Source organism: Sturnira hondurensis, unplaced genomic scaffold (assembly GCF_014824575.4).
Source record: "Sturnira hondurensis isolate 20B ecotype Veracruz unplaced genomic scaffold, ASM1482457v3 Scaffold0013299, whole genome shotgun sequence".
Taxonomy (NCBI): domain Eukaryota; kingdom Metazoa; phylum Chordata; class Mammalia; order Chiroptera; family Phyllostomidae; genus Sturnira; species Sturnira hondurensis.
Window position 1 is genome coordinate 1,230,952 of NW_028085930.1, and position 27,751 is coordinate 1,258,702.

The window sequence follows — 27,751 nt, forward strand, 5'->3', positions numbered from 1 at the left end:
GTTTCCTTTCCATCACTATTGGTTTCCTGTGCATCTCCCTTCATTTCAATCAGTCCAGCCCTCACACGTTCCTCTAATTTGTAACTTTGTTCCTCTAATTTGTGACTATAATCAACCAGTTCTGTGAGCATCCTGAGAAATAGTGTCCTGAATTGTGCTTCTGAGAGGCTGGCAATTTCTTGGTGGCTTAGAGTTATTGGCTCTGGGACTTTGAGTTCTTCTTGTGCCATCTTTCGGGTTGTTCGTGCCTGTTCCATAGCAGGATCAGAGCCCTAAAGTGTTCACTAGAACAGGGCAACTCAGTCGCTGGGTTGTGACGTTGTAGGTGGGGGCGGGGTCAAAGAGGGACAATGGCTCTCACTGGTCTTGCAGGGCAACTAAGTCGCTGGGTTGTGATGCTGTATGTGGGTGCGGGGTCAAAGAGGGACTCTGGCGTCCTGTCTGCCGCCTGCCGCCTGTCGCCACGGCCCTCACCGGTGCCGCAGTTGCTGCCGTCACCGGGCCCACGCGTTTCGTCCCAGTGCACGCGAGTGTGCCACCGCCGTCAGCCCTCGCCCCCTGGGGCCTGTGTGGTCCGTCTCACTGTGCACGAATATGCGCCCGCGGTCTGCCCCGCACCCCAACTGGTTCCCGTCTGCCTGCGCGCCTGGGTCGGGGGCCGTGTCCTGCCCGACCCTGCTTGCTGCTGGCTCCGCCCCTCTTACCGTCCCCATTGAATGGTTAGATGTAGTTGGACTTCCGTATAATTCAATTTTCTGTCTTTTGGTTGTGTCTTTGTTTCTCCAAACCTTTGTTGTATTCAAACTTGGTTGTGGGAGAAGGCACAGTGTTTCCACCTATGCCTCCATCTTGGAGGAAGTCTCTGCTAAACTCTTTTTAAACATTATCCAACTTAATCCTCAACACTGCCTTAAGAGGTAAATATTATGTTCCTCAGTTAGAAAACGAAGGCCTAATAAGCCAGATAAAACTGTGTTTGGGTTCAAATCCACCACCTTCCTGCCGGCTGTGACCTTGGGAAGGCACCCAGCCTCCCTGAACCTCAACTCCATCACCCTACACAAGCGGGACTTTACTGACACCCCTCCCTTGAGGAGCTGTTAACAGGGTTAGATGAAACAAGCCTGAAGAAGAGCTCACCACTCACAACAAAAGGTTACAATTGCTATTCTAATCACGGGTCAAACCACTTATTGGAAACAAAACACTACGTAATAAAAGTTTTTGAAAGGGCACATCTCCATTGATTTTAACACATCAAACAGCATCTGATAAATGGTGGCAGAGTATGTGGACCAATATCTTATTGATTAACCCACCAATGTTTTTATTTAATTGGAAGTTTTGAAAAGAAAGATTGCTCACAGCTCACAGCCTCACGGGTTGGCAAAGTCCTTCTGCCCAGCCTTCCACAGAGCACGCAATCGGGCTCTGCAGCGGAAGGGCCCTCGCCCGCCCTCCCTCGCACTCCGCACACGCGGTCTTCGCTCTGTAAGACCCTTGTTCATTCCTCATCTGCCCTGTGCTAGGCACTAGGGATATTGTGGTGAAACAGGAAATGGCTCTAATCTCAGGGAGATAAGACTATAAACAAACAGATTTTGCCTCATCTAGGAGATGTCAGACTTCCCTGAGGTTTTTGGTGGAGACAGTTTTGTCGAGGTAAGAAACGTCCAAACTTGTAAGAACGTTTATGAGCTTCTTTGAGCCAAACTGGTGAAAATTGCCGGGAAGCGAAACCTCAATGGATTGAGGAAATGCTCCAGAGAACGGCGGTTCTGCACCCTGCTTTACGCATCGCAATGAAAAGGGAGGACGGTGAGCGGGCTACCTGAAGTCCATGGGCGATAGATTAGGGGGGCGGGAGAAAGCAAAGCACCGGGATCACAGGGGTTGGCGGAGCAGGGCACTTCCGGGTTTGGATAAACAGGAAAACAGTGGACACAAACTTCCTTTACACTGGTGGATACAGGATAGTTAACAGTCAATAATTAACCAATAACAGCGAGGACATTTGTGGTTTCCGCTTTGGTGCACTGGTGTAGTATCTGTGCTTTGAGGTGTCTGAAAGAAGAAAATTACTTTGACATTCCAAAGGTATGTTATCGTAGATGCAAGACAATAGATAGGCTTCATTAAGGCAGAGATCGACTTTTGTCAGGGAAGATTCTAGCCTAGGACATGACTTCTATCCCTAAACTGCTTTTAGTTAATAAGTTTTCATTTCAGACTATTCATTGTGGTTACTTTAGGGCTCTGGGTTAATAAGGCCACCAACCATACAGGCCACCCCTGAGCTTGTCAGGCTTAGCATGGGGCCCCTTTTCGTCCTCAGTTTCTATGGGTGGGACTGCCAGGGGCCTCCCACAGTGCTTGGAGGAGAGTCTGGGACAGCCCCCTTGGGAAGAGGTGGTCTGGACCGACCACCGGCAGCTCCCTACACCAGGGGGTTGCACATGGGCCCCTTCCTGGGCCAGAGCAATTTGATCCCCATGGCCCTGGGAGAGAAGACTGTTTGAGGCGTCTTGCTCTCCTGCGAGCCCTTTGGAAGCAAAGCTGGAGAAGCAGCACAACTTGTGAACAACTAAAGCAAGGCCCTGCGCCGCCTCGCAGCTGAAGAAATCCAAGGTCCCTGTCCTCCTGAGTCTTCAGGTGAACCAAATCTGATGCAATAACTTATTCCCATAGCAAGCACAGATAGTTGGGCCAGGTGTGCAAGTCACAGGGTGTGGTAGGAGTGGGTTCTGCAGAGAATCTGGGTCAGGATCCCACAGTTGCCATTTGCCAGCTGAAAAAAACGCCTTTGCACACCTGGGCCTGAGAAGCTGTCTGGCTTCCGGGAGGCATCGGGAGCCCAGCTGCCACAGTCAGATGCTCTTGAGGACTGCAGGTAAGTGTCCGGGGGGGGGGGGGGGGGGTCTCCGCTGTGCCTGCCTTTAGCTGACTGATGTATCTGGACCCAAGTTCTTGAGACACCCATACCTTCACTTTTTATTATGGTCCCCAGAGAAGTTCTCACAACCTAGAAAGATTGGTTTATGGCTGATGAGTTTTCCCAGTCTTAAGAGTCACCTAAGAGATTCCACAAAGAGTTATGCAAATAAGCTCAGAAGAGGAGTCAGGCAGCTGAGAAAATGGAGCACTCAGGTATGTCATGTATTAGTATGAGTGGAGAGTTACGGGGTTCTGGGATAGAACTTTTGAAATTGGGGCTCTGCTGTCAATTCTAAGATAGGTGGTCATCCTTGAATGGAAGGCGTAGGGGCAATACTGTCTGAGTGGTTGATTGGCAATTGCCATCTTTAATCCACGGTCCCTCACCACCGCCCCAACTTCCATATACACAGATTTGAGACCTAAGAACATGCTGAAGCTATGTTTTGTTGAGGACAAGTCAAACACTTGCTAGTTTACTCTGCAATCCCATACCATAGCCACAGCTTTGTAATAAATGCATGCTGTGTGCCAGGGATTCTGCTAAGAGCTTTATGTTTATCAGCTTTAATTCTTACAATGATCCTGGCACTCAAAGAATGAACCTGACATTCAAAGAAGGTAAGTGTCCAGGGGTCCCACTGGTAGGAGTGAAACCTGGATTCAAAACTTGGTGTGGCCAACCCAAAACTTTCAAAAAGATTTTATTTTCCCTCTCCACTGGTTTCTTCTTCTACTTTCATTACTCTCTAATAGTACTTCTCAAACTGTGGTCTTGGCCCAGCAGAATCTGCACCACCTGGGAACCTATTAGAAACGTAAACTCCTGGGGCTACATCAAATCAGAAATTCAAGGGCAGTGCCCAACAGTCTGCGTTTTAATAAGCCCCTCAGATGAGTCTGACACTTGCCAGAGTTTGGGAACCACGGTTCTAGAGGTTCCTCTTAAGTTTTTAAGCTGATATTTAAGCTTATATTTCTTACAAACATCTAGTCAATTGCTAATTACAGCCTCTTTAGCACAGTTCGCTTCCTATCGATCAGCTAACTTCTCATGTGGGTATAATATGGGATTTTTGGGTGGATACTAAATCCTTTTTGTATAAATAATCGTGAATCAATACATGAATAAAAAACAATGGCATTCACTTTTACTGAAGTATAGCTTATACAGTGAATGGAAACAGGTGTCATTTGCAGAGTTCGAGCTTTGACAATAGTCACAGGACTGCCATCTCCCCTAGAGAGCATTTCCACCCTGCCTCCCCAAGGGATTTCCCTTGTGCCTTTCCGGTCCCCATTCCCTCCAAGTCACAGATCTCTCTTATATCACTGTAGATTAGCTGTGGGTTTTTTTTTCTGAGTTTCCTATAAATGGAACCATACAGTATGTGATCTTTTGTGTCAAGTTGCTCGCCCTCAGCGTGATGTTGTTGGATTCATCCCATTGTTACATGTGTCCGGAGGTTGTTCCTTTTAACTGTTGGGTAGTCTTCTGTTGTGTGAGTATAGCGAAGTTTGTTTCCCCACTAACTTGTACGTTTGACTTGTTCCCAGTTTGGGGCTATTATATCTGAAAGTACTTTAGTTCTTAAAACCGTCATATTTTAATGAAATTGGCTGGGTTTAGAATTCTAATTTGAAGGTATTTTCTCTCATCATTGTAAGATATTGTTCCATTGCTTTCTCTCATCATTTGTTAACAAGTATGATATCAATCTGATTTTTGTCTTGCTTCTTTTTCTAAGTGTCTGAGTTGTTTTATTTTACACCCATCCCCACTGCCCTTCTCTTTGGGCAACTATCTGCTTGTTCTCTGTATCTATGGCTCTGTTTCTGTTTGGTTCATTAGATTCCACATGTATGTAAAATCATATGGTTTTTATCCTTGTCTTACTTATTTTGCTAATTTCGTAATACCCTCTAGGTCCATCCATGTTGTCACAAAGGGCAAGATTTCATTTTTTATTGTTGAATAATATCTTGTTTGTATATATGTACAACGTCTTCTTTATCCATTCATCTACTGATAGACATCTAGGTTGCTTCCATATCTTGGCTATTACTAGTAATTCTGTTATACATTATAGAGGCACATATGTCTTCTCAAGTTAGTGTTTTGTTTCTTTCAGCTAAATCCCCAGAAGTGGAATTGATGGTTTGTATGGCAGTTCTATTTTTAATTTTTTAAGGACCCTTCATACTGTTTTCCATAGTGGCTGCACTAATTTTTAATCCCACCAACTGTGTATGAGGGGTTCCTTTTCTCCACATTCTCACCAGCACTTATTTGTTGATTTATTGCTGATAGCCATTCTGAAAGGTGTGAGGTGATATCTCATTATGCTTTTAATTTGCATTTCCTTGATGATTAGTGATGGTAATTATCTTCTCTTGTCTGTTGGCCACCTCTGTGTGTCTTCTTTGGAGAAATGTTTATTCACATCCTCTACTCATGTTTAAGTTGGATTATTCCTTTTTTTGTTTTGTTTTGTTTTGTTTTGGTGTTCAGTTGTATGAGTTCCTCATATATCTTGGATATTAACCCCTTATCGGATGTATCATTGGTGAATACCTTCTCCCATTCAGTAGGTTGCCTTTTCATTCTATTGATGATTTTCTTCTCTGTGCAAAACCTTTTTAGTTTAATATAGTTCCATGTATTTATTTATTTACTTTGTTTCCCTTGCCCAGGGAAACATATTCAAAAAGATACTGCTGAATAATATTCCATTGTGTGTGTGTGTTGATGTCAAAGAGTTTACTGCCTGTCTTTTCTTCTAGGAGTCTTATGGGTTCAGGTCTTTAATCCATTTTGAGTTTATTTTTGCATTTAATGTAAGAAAGTGGTTCAATTTCATTTTCTTTTCTTTCTTTCATGTATCTGTTCAGTTCTCCATACACCATATATTGAAGAAACTGTCTTTTCTCCATTGTATATTCTGCCCTCCCTTGTTGTAGATTAATTGACCATATAAGTGAGGTTTTATTTCTGGGCTCTCTATTACATTCCAATGAGCTTATATCTGTTTTTATGCCAATGCTATATTGTTTTGATTGTAGTTTTATAGTATAGTTTTATATGAGCGAGCATTAGACCTTCCACTTTGTCTTTCTCAAGATTTCTTTGGATATTCAGGGACTTATGTGGCGCCATATGAATTTTAGGATTAGTTCTAATTCTGAGAAGAAAGCCATTGGTGTTTTAATAGGATTGCATTGAATCTGTATATTGCTTTAGGTAGTAAGAATATTTGAAAAATATTAATCCCTCCAGTCTATTAGCAAGGTATATTCTTCCATTTATTTGTATATTCTTCAATTTCTTACTTTAATGTCTTATAGTTTTCAGAGAACAACTTTCACCTCTTCAGTTAAATGTATTCCTAGGCATTTTAAGCTTTTGATGCAATTGTAAATGAGATTGCTTTATATTGTTTCTTCATAGGTAATCTATATGACTTATTTTTTCTCTGGAAGAGTTAGAACTTGATTTATATTCTGATGTCCTGAATTTCCACCAGTATGTTCTATGTTACAAACATTGGGGTAGTTTTCTTGGCTCTACATTCCAGTTTACTAATTCTCCTTTCAGTTGTGTTTGACTCATCTATTACCTTTTAGATTTTAATGACTATATTTTTACATTTCTACAACTACTCTCTGGTTATTTTTTTAATCTAGCTTTAAAAAAACATCACTTTGTCCTTTTTATGTTTTTAAGTGCTTGTCATTTTCTTTACTCACTTTACACATACTTATTTTATAGTTTGTATCTGATCATTTTTTAATCTAAAGTTTTTGGAAGTCTAATTTGACTGCCTGTTTCTGCTGATGTTTGCTTTAGGCAAATTATTTTCATGTGTGTTTTGCCATTTGGGGTTATGAAATCATATTTGCCAGGGCTTTCTTACAGAGAATTCTGGTTGGTGTTGTTCAAAGGTGTGTCCCTACAGACAGTTTTTACACTTACGTCTTTCCAGCAGTCTATAAGGATTGCAAGCTCAGGACTTCATTCACTTTAATATTTTGGCTAGCAGAAAGCATAAACACGAACCTCAAACCAGGGTTAGAACAGGGAAGAACTTCGTTGTAACTCACATAGACCCCAGGCCAAATAGATAAACACTCTTGTCCTCTCTGGGCAGCTTTGGCTATTTCACACTCACTGGAGAAGTAGTCCCTCAAGTGGTTTGTGTTTGTGCAAGCATCTCAGTTTCAACTTCCTGCCTTACACAGGGTGAGTAACCCTCCATGCCCACTAAAACCCAGGTCCTTGGCTTATTGCAATTAGCCAAGGTTTTTGCCCCCCAACCTCCTTCTCTATCAGGCCAGCTTTTTGTCACTTTCTTACAAGAGAGGCCTATAGGGGACTCAGATGGGGTAGGAGGGGAAGTGTGGAGACCCTTGAATCTGAACCTGGAGGGGAATGCCTGCTTTTCCAACCCAGGAGGATGAGTGCTCAGCCTGGAAAATGTGCACTGGCCAGCACAGTGTACAGAGTAGAGCAGAGACTCATAGTTGGGAGTTCCTATCATCTTGGCTTCCTCGGCCAGACTGGCAGTGTTAGCTACGTGACTGACAGATTCCAGGTTTGAAGCATGTTGGGGTGGGTACTGTGTCTTTATTTACCTGCAGTGCTGAATGGAGAGCTCTGTGTGGGAGCCTGGGGGTTCTGGGGGAACCCAGCCGGCCAAAAATGAGCTTTCCCAGGGCTGTGAGTACGGCTGTGAGTATGGTGAGGTTCACCAGAACACTCATGCTTAGCCAGGCCAGGACTTTGAACATGGGGGTTGCCTGTAGTCCTTCTGACATTTGCAAGGCAAAGAAATGTCCCTTTGGGCTGTCCTGATCACCTTTGAACGTGTTATCTTCACAGCCATAAACCTAATATAAAAGAGGCTCATTTCAGCACGTTCCCCCTGCAGCCTGCTCCTTGACATCCACCACATACCCACGGGAACCAGAGGTCACCACCATGACGAAGGACCAGAATGGAACCTGGGAGATGGAGAGTAATGACAACTTTGAAGGCTACATGAAGGCCCTGGGTAAGGGGGCAGCTGGGGGTGGAACAGGGGAGGCAACTCTGATACTCCTCCTTCAGAAGGACGGTGATCTGGCCTTCTAGACGGTGCGGCTGTGGATTTCCACAGACCTGAGAGTAAGCCTCGCTCCTCTCTGATAGCTGTGTGACATCAGGCAAGTGATACAAATTCTCTGAGGCTCAGATTCCTGGTCTGCAAGTAGGGAATAGTAGCAAATGAGACTATGTCTAGAATGTCCTTAGCACAGTACCTGGCACACAGAAATGATGCACTGAATGGAGAATACACACACACAGTCACATGTATGCACACACACGTGAGTATGCAGAGACACACATGCATACAAGAGTGAAGCCAAACTTGAGAGGATAATGCCCCCCTGCCTTGTGACTGCCATCTCTTAGATAATCAGTTGCACCTGATATTATCCACAAACAACCCTGTGTTGCTCATTTGTCAGTCTTGGAGAGGGGGAGCGGTGGCCAGCAAATCTTTCAGGCCAGGACATCAAGCCTACAGCAGGCTGGGAAAGGCTTTAGTCGTAAGATCCAACAACGTAGCGCTGCTTACCTCATCCAGAGGACTGACTTCTGAACTAGACTCCACACCAGAGGCTCAATCAGTGTGTGTCCTGAGTTGACTCCCTTATGCGATCTCTCGAGGGCCGTGGGTGCTGGGGGTGGGCAGCAGGCAGAAAACAATGGGAACCAGAAGAGCTGGGCCCACAGGGGAGCTCACTGTGCTGGGCAGCTGTCAGGGCCCAGGCACTGAGCAGGAAGCTTCGGTGCCCGCCCCGATTCATCCTGCAGCAGCCTCCTCATCACATTTCCCACGTGGCACCCTCCTCCACATAAGGAGTCCCTGGCTGGATCTCACCGTCACCAAAGATGAGCAAAGTGGCTATGGGTGCGGTCGGAGGCCCAATAGCTTGGATGTGGTGATAGGATGTCTCACCAAGAATGGGTATTATGGGTTTTTCTGTATTGTTAACGTGTAGCTTCATGAACATTGCCACTGTGCCAGTGAATGAGGGGAGCTGTCACATGTTTGACACTTTAGGGAGACTGGAACTTTCTTCATGTACTTGAAACAGGTTTCCAACACTGGATAGCTTTTCCCCCTCCTGGCTATGAGAGTTTTACCTCAATATATTATACTTGGAAGAGGAGGGAGGAGGTAAAAATCGTAACTCTGTTACATCTGTTTTTAGTGCCCTGCTTAAGCAACAGAAATTGAATTTTGATTCTATCTGTGGGTAAATAAATGGTCTTGAGCTTAGCTATAAATCTGATCATCAGAGGAGGAAACCAAACCAGGGGAGCCCACATAGCTGAGGCTTTTTCTCTGACCTTGACCTTTCAGAGGCATTTTCCTTATCTGCCAGGTAGGGATAATAGCACCAGCCCTGCCTGTTTCTCCCGATGATGCTGGAAGAGGTTGTCATTTGGAAGGATGGGAAGCACTTGGACAGAGGTCTGTCTGCGGGCTTCAGCGTTTCAGCAGCCCACAGTGACGTTAGGTGTAAAATAGCCTCAGCCCAGTTTTATCTCTGCAGGATGGAGCCCCTCGCTCAAGGCCAGCTACTCTGTCACCACTCTCCCAAAATTCCTCTTTCCAAAACAGCCTGCTCTGGACTCTTCCACACCATTCACATCCTCAGTGTGGGAGGGGGCTGCTGACTCGGGAGTGTGTTACTTGGGTGGCTCTGTCATAGGCATCTTTGGTATCAGACACCTATTGTTTCTTACAGCTTCAGTCAGAACTTCCAATTTAGTGCCATACTGTACTGATTTCACTCTAATGAGGAAACTGTTGGATGTTTTCGTACCAGAGTCTCTGCAGTTTAGAGGAGGTAGGCTGACGCTCTCCTGATTAAGGTTAATACCATGGGCAGTTGAACTAGTTAGACCCCAAATGTGGATGTGCCTGATGCCTCAGTTGACCCAGCTGCTGCTAGCCCGCAGTATCAGAGCCCCAGGAAACTGCTCCAGCCCGAGTGCTTAATGACCCCCACGTCATGGAGACAGGATACCTGGTCCCTCTCACCTGCCCGGGGAGCCATGGGTGGGGGAAGGGGCAGGCTCTGGCAGGGACAAAAACAGGTCTCCAGGATCTCAGCAGGAAGCAGCTGAGGTGGGGCTATCCTATCAACTCCACCTGCTGAAAGCAACCCAGCAGATCTGTACGATTTCCTCCACACCCACCCTGCAAGGCAGGGGCTGCTTCCCCAGAACTGGCAAGTCAGTGAAGCTTGCCTTCCTTGCCCTTTTGAGCATGAGACCCTTGGTGTTTGGGGAGAACACATGAGGAGATATCAGCCAATCCCAGCATATGTAAATATCATTAAGTATAACTCCACTTTCTGCTAAAGAATGGTCACTTTCTGAGACCCTAACCCCTAGCACCAGGGAGTTGGCTTTCTCTGTGGGCCTGATTCAATAGGAAGGAGAGACTCCCAGTGACTCATTCCATACACCAGCCTCCACACATGACCCAGTTGCCAGCCTCAGCAGAGTGACATGTCATGACAACCTTTGGGTTTGCCCCAAATTATCAAAGTCATTAATTGCTCAAAGAGTGAGTGCCAAAGGTCAATTGTACCTCCTCTCTTGCCATCTTAGATACCAGTGTTTCTTGAGGCCCTAGATTCTTTATTGATGGAAAAGCAGCGATTGATGGACAGCAATTTCCACCCAGAGTGCCATGGCACACTGGTGTGCTACAAAAAATTTTAAAACATGCAATACCTGACTATTTAGTCAGGGGCGCTGACCTCTTTTCCCTGAGATTGTTGAATTAAAAAAATGACAACTGCCAACACAACAGTAGCTGTTTGGTGTGAATGCCCTGTTTTGAACTATAAATATATAGGCCATATAATGGAATTACATATTATTGGTCATGTTACATAATAAGTTTACATCCGATTAGTTAATTCTTGGTACCAGAAATCCTTACATACAAGAATAAGCACCCGATTTTTAAATAGTCACTTTGGAGCAAAAAAGGGTAAGTAATTACTATTTATATATTTTTTATAAATCAATAAAAATTACACTGGTGGGGTTTTTTGTCAGCTGGCAAAAAAATACACTTTTTGTGCTGTAGAATTTTAGTAATTAGTTTATGTGTGCCAAGAGATAAAAAAGGTTGAAAATCCCTGGTTTAAGGTGATTTTAGGTAGTGGTAAATGCATTACAGAAAATAAGAAAGGATGATTGGGTGGAGAGTGGCGGGTGCTCACATTGAAGCCAAAGCTTAAATGTTGAGAAGTGTCATCCTGGGCACAGGGGACAGCAAGTGCAAAGGCTCTGGGCATGTTTCGGGTTTAGGTGCTCACACGTCCAAGTGCACTGTTAAAACTGGCACACTGATATACGACCTAGAGCACAGAGTCACAGTCAGGAATGAGGATGGAAGGAATGCTTTTCATCTTACAAGGGGAAGGAGCTGAAGCCCAGAGAAGCCTGGGGTCATTCGTGGCAGGAAAATGGTGGAGCGCAGAGAGGAGCCCGGTCTATCCGATTCTAACACCAAAGAACCCCAAGAACAGGGTTAGGGGAGGAGGGCCTCCATTCTGAGTGGAGGTTGTGAGGATGGGGCTACCCAAAGTAGACACGTAGGACCCTTAGAAACATTGCAAGAGAGACACTCCGAGTCTCTGGGTAAAAATGAGTGAGTAAAAAAGGAAGGAAGGGAGGGAGGGAGAGAAAGAAGGGAGGAAAGAAGAAAGGAAAGAAGGAAATAAGAAAGAATGTCTAATGACCCAAGGTAGAGCTAGCATCACAAAAAATTTGGATTCCTGTTGTGCTCACAAGTCAATGAGGTCATACCCCTCAAGGGTGCCAAAGTCTTTATAAAAACCACGTGGTTCCTGACTGCACTTTCAAACTGGAAGGTGCTGCGGTTGGAAGAAGCCCAGGTGAAGACAAGTTTGGTCCCTTCTTTACATGTACAGGCAGCACCTCCACTTTCCAGTGGTGAGTCCTGGACTACCAGTGAGGAGGTGAAATAATGCAAGGGGAGCAAGGAGGCACCCCAAGATCTCCAGCCTGCCTGTGTTGGAGATCTTCCCAACACGGCCAGGGAAAGTTTGAAACTTATCTGGAGATGTCCTTGAGGAGTGAGAGGAGAAGGCAGGCAGGTGGCCAGGCTAATTCCTCCCTAAGTGTGTTATCTGGAGGGGGAAATGGCATGGAAAAATGGAGAAGATTATTCCTCCACACTGTCTCTCACAATTGCCTAAGAGTGCTGATGATTTGAGAATTAAGGAGTCCAAATTTGAAGCCCATCCAAGCTGGACTTGGAATGGGTCTCGGATTTCATATGATGAATATGTGTGCATCTCTGCTCTTTAATTTACAGAGAGCCAGCCCTTTCAGCCTGCAACTTTAGCTTTCTTCATGAGCACAGTACAAAACATTTTAATGTTGAGTAGCACAGTCATATTTCAACTTTATGGCTTGCATTGTTCAAAATGCAGTTATGAAAAGTATGCTTTTAATAAAGTCACTCCAGTGTTGGTTTTTTTCTTCTGCAGCAGCTACAAGCCATATATATTATTCATAAATAGCTTGCCTTTGGACCTTTTCCTCAGAGATAGAATTTCATTTCACCTGGCTATAAATCAGGCTCGGAGCTTTAATCCAGAAAAGCAGATAAAGCATACTTGATAACCCTGGTGTTAAAATACCATATCGGGAAAATCATTTTCTCTGCAAAATACAAAGAGAAAGTGTTTTTGTAACTAGCATGAGTGTGTGCGTGTGTGCTCTACAGCTGCAGTAGACCCTTTCCTTTTGATTAGAGACATCACATATCCACTCACCGAACGTTTGGCTGCCTTCCACGAAGCGGAGCAGAGGTGACGTGATTAACTAGCCCGTGTAAACCCTAAAGGGTCGCCGAGAGACCACAACATTTTTCAATCTGGAGAAGTAGTGTTTGACCCCATTTGCATGGAACCTGTAATAAGATGCCCCCAGAACTGGCCAGAAGGATTGACGAGGGATGCTATCTCCAGGACAAACCAGTTCTCTAAGCTACAGGCATTTTGAACCATGGTCTCTTTTTCTAAGAGGTCAAGAACAAGCAACATTTTCTGTTAGCAAAGTCTTAGTTGTGAATGACGAACAGAATGTTTTTGCAGACAAACTGTTGGGAGCTCCAGCCTAGCTGAGTAACTGAAACCACCATTTAACATCACTGGGCCTTGCTAGCCACATGCGGGCAGTAAACATAGACCTGTTCTCTGAGGAGCACTTCAACTCTAAATTTCTCTGCAAGTCCCAATTCTTTCTGAGTAGTTTCGCCTGGAAGGGCCCTCTTCCTTGGTTCATCTGGTTAATACATGGCCTGTGGTGGGTTGGTATTTCCCCATCTCCCAACTGCAGTTCCGGCAGCAGGATACAGCACAGCCCTCCGCACGGAGGGCCAGAGAAGGAGCTAAAGTTGTGTCTGCCCATTGGCCAAACGATGGAGTGAGGGAGCAGATAAAGGCCCATGCGAATGGCCAGGGCTATGTGGATGAGAGTGGGTCGGCTGCCACTCTGACTGTTCTTCCGCGTCCAGGGCCCTCGGAGCATGGAGCGGCAGATGTACAAACATGCCCCAGTACCTCACTCCACAGTGAAAGTCGATCTCATCACTGTGTTTGACCCAAACAGAAAAGGCCAAGGCTCGGATGCCAGTGTGCAGCCAGTGCCCACCAGCTCCTTGGCACTGTGTAAAGCATTGTCCCATTACTTTAAGTGAATCCTTACATTAAATAACTCTCTGAGATGAGCCTTCTTTTCCCTACTTTACTGTGGGAAAAAAAAAAAACTGAGATTCAGGAAGGGAGTGACTTCATTGAGTTTACATAGCTGGGAAATCAGGGCCAGGGTTTGAACCTGGGTCTGACCCTCCCCCTCACTCTTTTGTACCTGTGGTTCTAAATGTTAGCCTGCTCAGAATCACTCACTTGGGAAGTTTATAAAAAACAAACAGAGTCCAACCCCTTGCATGTCTCAGGTGGGCCCAGAACTAACATTTCTAAGAGGTCCCAGGTACTGTGGTGCTGCCAGCCTAGAGACCTCTTCGAAAATCAGACTTTTCCAGTTATTTGTGATATATCCTAGTGTTAAAATTCTGATATTCTTACAAATTACATTTAGCTGGCTAAGAAAGAAACATTTTTCTGTATGCTTCTTGGATATGTGTATTTGCATTGTAAAAGAAGAAAAAATAGTTAGAGGACCATACACTAAACAGATGATTTAAACGATTTATACAGAGCCAATACCAGAGCTCTGTGTAACCTCCTTTGTTTTTTTATTCCCAAAATTTAGCCTTTGATTAATTGAAATTAGTCAAGTTGTTGAAGCACACACACACACAAAGTCTCCTTTTGCCCCCATTAGCCAATTCATAAGTGTTTCTTGGGCACATACTTTGTGCTAAGATCCAGGCCTGGTTCTGTGAGGGCACAGAGCAAGGAGACAGCATTTTCCTTGTCCACTTAGAGGTGAGACTTTGGAGGAAAAAGCAATGAACCCCATGGAAAATGTCAGAGGGAAATACTAGGTAGTATCTCTGGGGGAGTAAACCCTATGGTCTGGAGAGCAGGTGAGGAAGGAGGCAAGGAAGAGCAGAACAGGCTGGACAAGGAGGGGCTGGGGCTGGCCCTTACGAGATTTGGAGAGCAGGGAGCGTAGGGGCAGACATTTGGGAGCAAACATACAGGAAGCACCTGGAAAGGTGCTCCAAGCCAGCCAGCTGGTGAGATCAGGGGACTTAATGATGATGGTGGTGGTGTCGGCAGCTACCACGTATGGGGCCGTTACCATGAGCCACCAGCCAGTAGACAGAGCTCTTCACAAACACTGTCAAATTTTATCCTCAAAATAACCTGACACAGCTACGAAGCTCCACCAGGGCCACTGCTCTCTGCTGCTTCTAGAGCTGGACTCAAGCGTCCAACAACAGGACGGCAGTTAGACACGCAGACGTCACCTGATGCAGTAGACTGTGTACCTGACGTAGAAGGGAAGAAACACTAGTCGGGATGTGACATGTCAGCCCTTTGCCTGGTGCAAGCCGGTGTTTGTACTGACTAGAATAGGGAAGACACTCCTTAGTGGCATTCAGCAATTTTAAGGAGGGATTCATTTTTAAGTCAGAGATCCTTGACTACTTGGTCCTGTCTAGTGTTCTCCCTTCCAAACAGGCCACCAGTTGCCTTGGAAGGAGAAAAATTAAACAGACATTTCCATAATTGCAGGGCCCAGGTGACTGAGATAAATTCCTCAGAGGGGGTTTCCTTTGCTCTGCGTTATGTCCTGTGGAACACCTGGCCAGCTGGGGGGCCCACCACAGAGCTGTCCTGCGGCCACAAAAGATGGGGAAAGGCTATGTCCTGTGTCCTGCTATTGGAGCTACACAGCACTTTTCCCGGTTTATAGGCTTCATGAAGTTCTTCAGCACAGAAACAAGCTCTCGGTTTTCATTCCTCATTTCCCAAACTTAATTGATTATGAGCTTTTTTTTTTTTTTGGCCACCAAATGTTGCATGGGCCTGAGCCCCTTGGCACCTGGGCTCTGTGAATGCTGACTGTGCTGCCTAGAAGTGTTCACAGCACAAAGGGCCCCAGAGAGCGCTTTGGTCTCACCCATGTCCTGTAGCCTACAGGCCGTGTGGCTTAGATGCGCCGGGTACAGCTGCGTAAGCCACAGAGCTGAAGCTTATCAAGCACCAGGGAACGTACAGGAGTTCCAGTGTCAGTGCTCCAACTTGCACGTCTCAGGGAGCCTTGGGCCCTGCAAACAACTGCTGTCTGGTGGGGACAGTGCACTAGTGTGCTGGGACACATGGACTGTCCCAATGAGGGAGGTCTCTTCTAGCAGGATCCAGATGTCCTCATGGCTCCAGGGGAAACATAAGGAGAGTGAGAGTTACCGGTCTCTTGGGAACCATGTAAAGTGCCAAACTGGGATCCTGACCTAACAAGACAGGTCAGCCCAGAGCTTGTGCAGCCCAGTGCTGGCCCGGGAGACAGGCCGTCCTGGGTTCAAGTTCTGCCTCCATGGCTTCCTCACTGGATAACCCAGGACAAGCAACAGAGCTTCTATGAGCCAATTTCCTCTTCGGTAAAATGGACCTAGCATATTTGTCTCGTGGGTTTGTTGAGAGATCAAAGTAAGAGAGGTTTCTGAAGGAAGATTCCACCATGGGGCACCATTCCCGAGTGGTTCCAAGACATAGCTTAACTACCAACCCAAATATGACCGGGGTCCACATAGCATGGCCCCCAGATTCACCTTACCCAAAACTCATCTCCTGTGTTTCCCCATAAAACTAGTTCAGTCTCTGATTTCCCTGGCTCCCACCTTGGTCACCCAGGCTCAAAATCAGTTTTCTCTTTCCCACTCGATTGCTCCACGGGTTCCTTCGAGTTAGCACACCCTTGTGACTGCAGTTCTAGCTGGGTGTGTTCAGACAAGTCACTGGAGGCCCCTCGTCGTCATCTGGATGCTTAAACAGTAGCTTTGAGATTTTTTACACCTTGGAAGTCTTTCTCCAAACAGCTCCTTATGAGGAAATCCAAGATCTAAAACTACCCTGAGAGTCTAGGCTTAGATCAGGGCACAGAAATCTGTATGTTCACGTTTTCCCAGGTGATCCTGACGGGCAGCCAGTTTGGGGACTCCCTGGTAAAGTCTTAGATGTGGCAGGTTCTCAACAAAGAGTAGTGAAGAATAGTTGAGCAAGGCTCAACTCATGCTGACTTGAACCTGATTTCTCCTTTCGACTTAGGATACAGGTATTATATCCTTTTTCCTCCTGGGATGACTGATGCTACTTAAAATTATTCTCTTATGATAAAAACTAACTTTATATAATTTAGGGTCCGAAGGACTAGCCAGGGCCCTTTCCCATGCAGATACGATTCTGTTGTTGTCCAAGTGGCCAGCTTGGGCTTCTCCCTGGTTCTCTGAGAGGAGAGTGATAGTGACCACAGAAGGAAATGGGTCAGAAAGGAAATGAGGAGTCAGGATGAGGGAAGTGATGCTTGGCTACCATGGAAGGGCAGCAGAAGGGGTAGGGGTGCAGCCAGAGGAGATGTTCATTCTCCAAAATGACCCAAGTCCTGAACTATTGGTAACTTCTGGTCTCTCTCATGACACAACAGTATTCACCCCCCACTAGAGCGCACACAGTGTGAGGTTTAGTTGCCTACCTATCACAGAGATGGGTCTGGAAGTCTCGGAAAAACAGCACTCAATGCATCCGGTCTGTCCTTACCCTTGAGGTTACCTCGGGTTGTAATAGAATCAATCTTATTGTTTTTGAAATCTTCTAAGTGGATTTAAAAAAAATTAAAGACTTCGTTTGGTATCCAGAGATATCTGGAGAATTTAAAGGCATAAAGGGGGCCAAATATAATTTGGCTAGTGACCAAGAGCTTAATGATGTTCATAGCAAGGGTAGAAGTTTAGCAGTTCCAGAATGATCCTGTTTCTAGGTTTATTCCACAGGATAGTGACTTTTTGGCTTGGGTGATATTTTATGTATAATCAGAGGTTAGCAAGGAGGTGAGCTCAGCACTTAGCTTCTTACTGTAAAATGCAAAGCTTAGGAAACGAAACACTCCATTAAAGGGCATGCTTCCTTTTACTTACTAATTGTCTCTAAGGGATAAATAGGATTCCCTTTAAAGTATCAAGACAAAGGAAAGCTGTAGATAGAATAAATGCTGCAAAATCTTGATAATTGTTGAATCCAGGTGATGAATACAGTTTCTAGCACTCTCTACTTTGGTTTGTTTGATATTTTTCATAAAAAAATATGAACAAATGCCCACCTGAAAAACAACAAAACAAATCTCCAAGCAAGTCTTTGTTAAGTGTCTGGAGTATGCGTACTGCTGCCCTGGGGGCTGACGGGTGGGGGAGGACAGCCTAGCTAAGTCAGCCCCTACTCTGCTTTAAAAATGGAAGTTTCTGTGTATTCTTCCCTGCTGTGGACATTAACAAAATCCATCTTTACTAGTGGTCTAGACCAGTTACTTTTAAACAATCCTTTTTCTTTTTAAAACATGAAGTTTTATGTTCAGCAAACTCTTAAAAAGAAACCCAATGTGTCAAATAAATAAAATGGAGAGGTTGTGGTGGAGCGGTGTGTGTGTGTGTGTGTGTGTGTGTGTGTGCATGCATGCATGCACGTGTGTCCATGAACACAGATTGGAGAGCTGCAGCTCAGACGTGAGCCCTGCCTGTGACCTGCCCCGGCCAGCAGGGCTCCTGAGAAGGCATGAGAAACCCTGGGGTCCCCAACAGCTGATTGAGATGCCCATACTGGTCGTGTGTGGGATAACTCTTGTTTCCCACTTGGGCAAAGAAATGTGACCTGCCCCGATCTATGTCTCTGGTCTTGATTGCTTGGCTTTGTTAAGGAAATGAATGAGTCTGGCTGAGCACATCAGAACCTCCACAACTCCCTTTGCCAACAGATATCGATTTTGCCACCCGAAAGATCGCAGTGCGCCTGAATCAGACGAAGATCATTAATCAAGATGGCGATAACTTCAAGACAAAAACCAACAGCACGTTCCGCAACTATGACTTGGATTTCACCGTTGGAGTGGAGTTTGACGAGAACACCAGGGGCCTGGACAACCGAAACGTTAAGGTACTAACTAATCTTGGTGGGCGTTTTTCACTTGTAGACTCTGTAGAGGCTGGCTCTTTGGCTTCACAAAGAAAGAACAACAGAAACAACCTGGGAAGGGGGACCAGAATGGACTTAATAATGCTGGCAATATGCATTGTTATTTTATGTAGGAAGAGGCAAGCTGGCATCTGCACTGAGCTTCCAAGCAAAGGAGAGATTAAAGGCTACTGGCCTCCCCAGGGTCTGACATGGGCTGGCAGGCAAAGAGAAAGGGGCGAGGTGGAGTGTCAACAGAGAGGACGCAACTGTGTGAGCTGAACAGAGCAGCTTCAGCAGAGGGGCAGCCCTGCTCAGCACCAGCCACACATTTCCATGGAGAACTGAGGCCTCATGTTGGTATATATTTTTTCCTTTCAAGAGATGTGGAGACTTCTAGTTTTTATATGAAATATCTCAATTGATGAGCCCCACTGCTGTTTTTTAATGCAACGCAAAGCAAACCAAAAAGTCAGTATACTTTATAAATGAAGTCAGGGTTTCTCCAGCCGTAGTAACTTAGAGAAATCTCAGGCAAGTGTGTGGCTCCTGTGTCAGCATCACCTTAACTCGTGGACAGAATGGAAGAAGTCCCCCTGCATCAGAAGGCCAGGCTGCCGGCTGCTTGAACAGTTTGGGTGTAGGTCGGGTTCTGCAAGCGAGGAGTAGACAGCCCTGAGTGCACACGTGGGGAGTTAGCTCGCAGCCCAGGAACAGGAGCTCAGAAGAAGCAGGACCTCACCCAGGGGAGCAGTTTGTCAATAAGGCAGAGAGGAAGCAGCAGGGAGAAGTGAGGTGGGGGGAAGGGGGGGATGACAGTAGGTCAGGTTCTTTCTCTTCCAGGGTCACCCTGTGGTATCATAGCCTAGTGGCCAACTGTTGCTCTGTCCACACTCACACTTAGCACACCTGTCTTTTCAATTACACCTGGTCAGTCTCCACAACTAGGAATGGGGAGAAGTCCATCTCAGTCGAATGAAAGGATTCTCCCACCCCAATCTTAGCATCATCCAAGAACCCAAAGGGTTACATGGTCCAGGAAAGGGTTTCTGGTTTGTCATTTTGCACGATCACCATTGAGCACTCACTGTCAGTGTCTGTGCGGTTTACACAAGGGTGGGCAGCTTGAATATTCATAGCACCCACCCCACCTGTGCCAACTAGCCACTGGGACCTCTGTCCTGGCTCCCAAGCTGGGGCTGGTGGGGCCAGATGTCCTGTCCCCAGGTACCTGTGCTCTCACCCCCAGCAGAGGCCAGCCCCTTGGGGTGCCACAGGAAGCAGGACCCTCCCTGCTGGGCTTCCTAGTTCACCATGAGCCCGGGTCTCCCCAGAGTTCCCCTCCTCTCGTGTTTCCAGGATCTCTTCCAAAATCAGAGGTCTCAATTCTTCCCCCAAAACAAGGGACGGGAGCTCAGGCACCTCTCCTGGGTTTGGAAAAAAAATGTAGTTATTCTTTGTTACTGACTTCCCAAACCAAGAGAGCAGGACACATTTTAGTTCTCGGGTTGTCCTGTGGCATCGATAATCTCAGCCATCATGTCAAGGTTGAGTTCTATTCAGTGCCCCTTGCTGAAGAAGAGTAGGAAATGAAAAGCAGTTTGGAAATGCTTCCATCAGAGCAGACTTGGCATGACCGCCTAGGCCTCCAAGCCCTGCAGTGGCCCCTCGTGGGTCCCTCCCTGAGAGGCTGATGGATCCGCAGGGCTTTTCTGAACCATGTGGCTAGAAAGCCAATTCATCAGACACGAGAATTCATAGGAAAATTTGCTCAGAATTTTTGCATCATTCTTCTGTCCTAACCTAATCAGTTCACAATGATTTATTACCCCTGGTCTTTCCATTTGGGGTTGAAAAACTGTTCTCTTTGGCTTGTTTTTTATCACCTTTGATGGCAGAGAACTTGCCCTTCCTAAAATATATCATGTTCTTTTGGCCGTTTCTGACTCTTAAAGGATTCCGTCTCTTAACACTGTTAACACCCACTTTTTTCTGCCTCTCTGCTTTTCACTCTTTCCTCAGACCCCATCTGCCCCAGGATCATTTCTTAGCCCTACAGAACCCCCTTTCCCACCTCATGTTTCTGCTGGCCCGCAACAAAGCATAGGGGTGCGTGCTCACTCTCTCTCTCTCATTCACTCACTCACTCTCACTCTGGTAGGGGCTGAGAGGTACCCAGGACCGAGTCTGCTCAGTCTCTAGGAAAGGGCTGTTCCCAAGAGAATTGGCACGGAGCAGTTGCCCCCGGGACTGCCTACGTCCTGTAACTTGGCTGGAACCCTTAAGCGAGAAAGGGGCAACAGGGAGTGGTGGCACACTCGAGTGCAGACACAAACTGTGTCTGTGTGCACATGTGTGTGTGCATGTGTATGCGTGTGTTTGTGTACTACTCCGCACACTCCTATTCTCCAGGGCTCCACTTCTCAACTCTTTGGTCACCGTCAGGAGCCCCTCTGATCATTTCCGATTCAGCAGGCTGAAGGAGAGGTGAGGGGGCGGGGGTCAGCAGAGGTCCAGTCGGGCCCTAACATGCCCGGTTCTTTGCCATCCCAGCGCAAAAGCAACAAAACCACACTGATCACCGAGTTGACTCCCATCTGAGGGGCCTGGGGACCCCCTTCTTCCTTCCTGTGGGTCACACATATTTCTCACTGCCTACCATGACTTGTTTCTAAGGGGATTTTAAGTCCCTTTCAAAAATATACAAGCCACCCAGAATAACATTGAATTTAAATGTTATTTATAAATGTTATTTATAAATTTAGCATTTATATAAATGTTAAATTTATATTCATTCAATAGAATATCATGCAGGCAAAAAAGGGAATGAGGTACTGATTCATTCTACAACACGGTTGAACCTGGAATACATTATGCCAAGTGGGAGGAGTCAGACACAAAAGGCCACATGTTGTATGACTTCTGTGAAATGTCTGGAATAGGCAGATCCACACAGAAAAAGGTGGTTGCCAGGGGCAGACAGAGGAGAGTGACTGATAATGGGTGTGGAGTTTCTTCTGGGGGCAGTGAAAATGTTCTGGATTTAGAGAGTGGTGATGGTTTTACAACCTTGTGAATGTACTACCACTGACTGAATATACACTTCCTTTATATCTGCCCTTCCATTCTAAATGAAAGCTTTGCTGGATAGAGCAATCTTGGCTGTAGGTCTTTGGATTTCATGACTTGGAATACTTCTTTCCAGCCCCTTCTTGCTTGTAAGGTCTCTTTTGAGAAATCAGCTGACAGTCTGATGGGCACTCCTTTGTAGGTGACTGTCCCCTTATCTCTTGCTGCTTCTAGGATTCTCTCCTTCATTTTAATCTTGGCTAGTGTAATTATGATGTGCTTTGGTGTGTTTCTTCTTGGGTCCAACTTCTTTGGGACTGTCTGAGCTTCCTGGACTTCCTGGAAGTCTATTTCCTTTGCCAGATTGGGGAAGTTCTCCTTTATTAGTTGTTCAAATAAGTTTTCCACTAGTGGCTGTTCCTCTTCCCCTTCTGGTACCCCTATAATTCAGATGTTGGAACGTTTAAAGATGTCCTGGAGGTTCCTAAGCCTCTCCTCATTTTTTTGCATTCTTCTTTCTACATTCTGTTCTGTTTGGTCATTTTTTTCTTCTTTCTTGTCCACTCCATTGATCTGAGTCTCAGTTTCCTTCCCATCACTATCAGTTCCCTGTGCATTTTGCTTCATTTCACTTAGTATAGCCTTCATTTGTTCCTCTAATTTATGACTAAAATCAACCAGTTCTGTGAGCATCCTGATCACCATTGTTTTGAACTGTGCATCAGATTGGTTGGCTATCTCTTGGTTGCTTAGAAGTATTGGCTCTGGGGCTTTGATCTGTTCTCCTTGAGCCGTAATGTTTTGGTCTGTTCACACCTGTTACAAATGAGGGGCGGAGCCTTAGGTGTTCACCAGGGCGGGGCAACCCCGTGGCTGGGTTGTGATGCTTTATGTAGGGACAGGGTCAGAGGGGGGCAATGGTATCTGTTCCACTCTCTCTTGAATTTTGGTTCCCTCTGCTGCTTCCCACAAGCAAATTGGGCCCTTCTGGTGCTGGTTCCCGGGTGTATGGGCTTGTGCACCCTCCAGGACCCTGTGGGTCGCTCCAACAAACTTTCTGGGAGCCTGGGAGCCTCTCTTGGCACCTCGAGCCCTGAAGGTTTTTCCAAATGGTGCTTTTAGGCTTTATTTCCCAGTGCTGGGGCCCTGGGTTGTGCGGTCTGTCTCACTGTCTGTTTTTTCACCTGGTTTATCTGCACGCAAATGTGTGACTGTGGTCAGCCAACCACCTTTTGCCCTCACTGGGTCTGCCCGTTGCCACCCTATGCCTGGGATCTGCCAACCACCGCCTACATGCCCGGGTCGGTCGGGCCACTTTTTTCTGTGCGACTCCTCTCCCCCAGCTGCTGACTCCGTCCCTCTTACCGGTCTGGATGAATGGTTTCATTGTTGTCAGACTTCCATACAGTTCAATTTTCTGTCTTTTTTGGTTGCGTTTTTGTTACTAAATCTTTGTTGTCTCTAAACTTGGTTGTGCAAGGAGGCACAGTGTTTCCACCTATACCTCCATCTTGGTCGGAAGTCTCTCCTTTGTTTTTACTATAAATTTGCAAAGCTCCAGGTCAGGAGCTATTATTGATGAGTCAGACCCCCCTTTGTGGCTCTCAGAGATCTTCTAGCTTCATGAAAGAAGACAGGTAGATGGACAATAACCATCCAGTGTCCAATTTGATGGACAGGTACGCACTCCAGTGCTACCATAGAAACTAAGGCAAGGAGATAGGATGACTGAGTCATTGTCAAGAACTGTCATCAAAAAAAGAATACACATGCTGCTTTATTCCCCTATGTGGGTTTCATTCAAGATCCCACTTAACAAAATCAAACAGATACATTCAGCAAGGCTTATCCAGCACCTCCTATGAACTGGTGGCTGTGCTGAGGCTGGGGTTGCAGAAATGAATAGTGGACATGGCATCTCCTTTCATGGAGCTTATTGTCTATTAGGGGAGATACACGCTAATTCAACAAACATGTACTAAGTGTCCCTGATGTGTAAGGCACTATGGGAAGAGGGGATTAGAAGACACAATCCTTGACCAAATTGAAGACACAAGTCCTTTCTTATCCGTTTGGGAGGGGACTGAGTCTGAGACCAAGGACGGGTGACAACAAGTGTGTATTTCTTTCTCATCTATTTGGAAGGGGACTCTGGAGTATTTCAACCAATTTCTCCCTCCCAGAAGATCTAGGAGAACAACCTGTATATTAAGCATCTCCAAGACATTCTGAGATCTGAGGCTTTAGAAAGCATGTAGAATATCATTGTTAAGGTAACTTGGGGATAGTTAAGCAGAATTGAGGAGTACAAACTAAAATTTTCTTCCCACCCTCACCCCCAGCCTCCCAGTTTGCTCCCCGGGAAAATCACTATTAAAGATTGTTTTACCTCCTTTCAGGGAACTTGTGCAAACACATGCTCATGTAGACGTCCCTCTCATTTTACACACATGGCCCTGCTCTGGGATTTTAGGCTCCAGCTGTGTACCGCGGGCACTGCTCTTCTCCCTAAGTGTAGAACTGCCCAAGGAGCTGCGTAGCAGGGAGGAACCATACCCTATCCAACCAGGCACCCACCGACAGAATTTCTGAGGCTTCTAGTCGTTTGCAGCAATGTGTCGAGTAACAGGAGAAGCAAAAAAAATTGTATATAAAATATATAATATGATCAAGGTCAAATATTATTTGAGAAATAGATAGACAAACAATCTATAGAAAACAGATTTGTACCAAAAAACGAACCTGAATATGCAAGAGCAATACAACTAAAGACACCATTCAGTATATCACCAACTAGGTTTATAAGATACAGAAAAAAGGTAAGCATCTAGTCCTCAGCATAATATTGTTCATGGAAGGGTAATAGGGTTTGCACATCCCTAAGGCAGGTGAGCACCCACACAAAACCACTGCTTGCGTGGGAATGATGCCTTATCTCAGGAGGCGCACCTGCAAGCCTAGTTCTAGCACAGAAGTGGGTGGCCCTGAACCTGTGGGGAGTAAAGATTATCCCGGGCATGTGCTGGGAAAGGTAAAAGGGGGAACAGAAGAGGAGTTGAGGGGATGAAATGTGTGCATAAGGAGCCTCTTGAGGTTTAGTAGGTTTGTGGCTTCTCCAACCTGCTGGTCAGCCAACACAGGCTCTTCCTCTCTGCTGCCCCCCTGTGATGCCAACCAGCTGGCATTGCTGCTGGAAGAAACCCAGGACCAGAGACAGGTCTACCCTCCTACTTCGGGATGACCAGTCTGGCCCTAGAGCCATGGGTGTGGCTCCTGGGAATGAGGTAGACAGTGGGCACTGCTCACAATGTGATTCTTGTAGGGAAAATTCCCCGAAGTAGAAGTTCTAGTATAATTAATGTTATATTTTGAAAGGTAATACAAGATTAATACTGACTGAATGCCCACCGGCCATGTGGGAGGGTGCCTGCTTCTTTCTCTACAGTGTATTACCACTGTTTTGTGTTTGACTCTAAGATGAATTGTATCTAAAAGAAACAAACAGTCAGCCTTCATTTGCATTTCTCTTATTATGAATGAAGTTGAATATCTTTTCTTATGTTTAAAAGCCATCTGCTAAGGTTGTGTTTTTTTCCCTTGTAAGCTGTTGGTTGGTGTCCTTTGTTGAATTTCCTATTAGGTTAATGATCTTTTTCTTATTGATTTATAGGAGCCCCTTATATAAGAGAATCAGATCTTTGACATGTGGTACAATTATTTTCCCCTGTTTGTTATTCATCTGTTGCCTCTGAGGTATTCTCTTCTTCTAGAAATTTTACATCATTATACAGTCAAATTCATCATCTTCCCCCCCCCCCCCGTCATTTGGATTGCTATCTTTGCCATAGGATAAAATGGAAGAGTGGAATTCTTTAACAGGGGACAGAACCAGCTGTGATGTGCTGGTGTGGCTGGAATAGCAGGTGTATATGGAAAGTGGGACTGGAAGGATCTTGGCCGAGGCAGAGGGCTCTGCCCGGCAGACCAGCAGGAGCCCAGGAACAGCTTCAGGACTGCAGCGGCAGGTGCAGGTTTGTTCAGCCCCGATCAAGACCAGAGGGCTGATTTGCGTGGGAACTTGTCTTGCAGTCGCTGATCACCTGGGAAGGCAATGTCCTCGTGTGCGTGCAGAAGGGGCAAAAGGCGAACCGTGGCTGGAGGCAGTGGGTGGAAGGGGACAAGCTACACCTGGTAAGTCCTGGCGTGGGCCCAGCTCCCTTGCACTGCGCTCACGCAGACTGCCTGTTCATCATCTGGCCAGGCAGTCGGACGGGAAACCTGGCTCTGCACTCCTCCTCTGAGCTCCAGCCAGCTGCGTGTGGCCACACAGTCAGAAAGCCATTCCTATCTGGCTCAGGCGACTCCGGGAAGAAATTTATATGGCTATTTCTGTGAATGGCTACAATTAAAATGAAAGTTCAAAATGCTGAGTTAGGGGCTGAGACCCATGGAGAAATGCAGGGGACCCCTTCAAGACCAGCTGGGGAGGGATGTGAGGCACAAATTAACATGTCCCAAAAGCAGGTGAGACCAGGCCTCTTCACAGTGATATGAACCCGGAAAAAGAGGGGTTGGGGTGGGGGTGGAATGAATTGGGGGGCAGCTAGGCTTCTGAACTGCTTGTGGACCACATACATTGGCCTCTTATCATAAGGTATGTCTACCTGATCGCAAAATATTTTAGGTTATTTGGTACTAGAACAGAGCAGTAGGGACCATTGCTGATACCCTTAAACTATATCTGTATAGGTAGCTTAATTTTTCATTCTTCAATTTTCAAGGCAATTTATGGGTCAAACATTCAAATAATGAAAAAAATCTTTCATTCCTTAGTGCATTCAGTCACTCATTTGTTAAATGAGTGGTTCGTTCAATGAATGGCTCTTCACTTACTCATTCATCTGTGGTGTTGGGTAGGTCCCTGGCTCCAAGGTCAGTACTCAGGTCACCATGATGCCCTTCAGAACCAACCTGGCTCCACCTGAGATCTTTATTTCAGAGGCAGTGTCACAACTGATTATGAATGAAAGGCGTTCACCATGTTTGCCACTGACTATTTTTCCTACCTGCTCTGGTTTGAATGCCAAATCTTTTTAGTTGAAATACAACACCCAACAGTCCTTGCGGTCAAGACAATGGATTCATTGTCGACTGCAATGATCTCATGGTGGTCCCCATACTCCTGTTTTTCCCCCTCCCTGAAAGGGTCATGGGGTATGCAGAAAGCCTGGGGGCTCCCTCTCTCTAGGTGAAAAACAGCATCTTACCTGAACAGGCAGCCTGGGGGCCTTCTGCAGCCACACTCGTTCATTGCCTGGGCCACCACCAACCAATGTTCTAATGTCCGGAGGCCAGAAAGCCCACAGAGCGGAGGGACACAGCTCGCCAGCCAGCATCTTCCTACTTTCTTGTCATCTGAACACTTCTCCCCACTGGAGCCTTTTCTTTTCCTCGGCGTGGCCGCTTTTTCTAAATTAGACGATGTTGTTTTAATGATGAAAGTAGCAGAAATCCTGCCCAGGAGGGCAATTTCTTTGAAATGTTCATTTTTATAGTTAAGTTCAAGTGTCAAAATCAAATTACTGCAACCTGCAGGGCATGCCAGCTGATTGGATCTGTGAGATGCTGTCTCCCCAGAATAAGAGTCTTCTTTATTACAGCTCCCCCCACCCTCCCCACCCAAGTCACAGATACCAAGAGAGCCAGGGGTCGGGTGTAAAAGAGGCCCCACTTGTTCCTCACTCATCCACTTTCTGATGTTGCAGGAGCTGACATGCGGTGACCAGGTGTGCCGTCAGGTGTTCAAAAAGAAGTGATGGCCACGAGGGGGCGTGCTCCACACTCCCAGCGCAGTTCTTTACTGGCTTTGAGAAGCAGCCCTGGGGACCCTCCTACTCCTGCAAGCCCATTCAGGCATCTGGATGGGTTTTAAACAGGATGAATGTGCAACAGTGACAGACGTGTTCTTCCTGCTTTGAAACCTGGCACTAAATGAAAAAAATTTTTTTCCATA

At 46.0% G+C, this 27,751-nt stretch overlaps 1 protein-coding gene across 3 annotated transcripts; it reads left to right on the plus strand.

Moving 5' to 3' along the window:
* Nucleotides 1-2,794: 2,794 nt before the first annotated feature.
* Nucleotides 2,795-27,751, plus strand: RBP2 (retinol binding protein 2). 3 transcript variants are annotated; one of them, XM_037061162.1, is made up of 5 exons: nt 2,795-2,890; nt 7,863-7,985; nt 18,473-18,651; nt 25,828-25,929; nt 27,504-27,751. In XM_037061162.1, exons 1-5 carry the CDS (start codon nt 2,872-2,874, stop codon nt 27,552-27,554), a joined length of 474 nt encoding a protein of 157 aa, XP_036917057.1. In that variant the 5' UTR covers nt 2,795-2,871; the 3' UTR covers nt 27,555-27,751. The 3 variants fall into 3 exon arrangements, with proteins under 3 accessions (XP_036917057.1, XP_036917055.1, XP_036917056.1); XM_037061160.1 differs by lacking the exon at nt 2,795-2,890 and adding an exon at nt 3,372-3,555 and having other exon boundaries at nt 7,860-7,985; XM_037061161.1 differs by lacking the exon at nt 2,795-2,890 and adding an exon at nt 3,372-3,555.

What these genes read in the sequence shown, in the direction of transcription:
- RBP2 (XM_037061160.1), top strand. Translation starts at nt 3,456, where the DNA reads ATGCTGTGTGCCAGGGATTCTGCTAAGAGCTTTATGTTTATCAGCTTT. An exon ending in GAACCTGACATTCAAAGAAG is followed by an intron (nt 3,556 to 7,859) that starts GTAAGTGTCCAG and finishes ACGTTCCCCCTG; the next exon opens with CAGCCTGCTCCTTGACATCC. An exon ending in AGGCTACATGAAGGCCCTGG is followed by an intron (nt 7,986 to 18,472) that starts GTAAGGGGGCAG and finishes CTTTGCCAACAG; the next exon opens with ATATCGATTTTGCCACCCGA.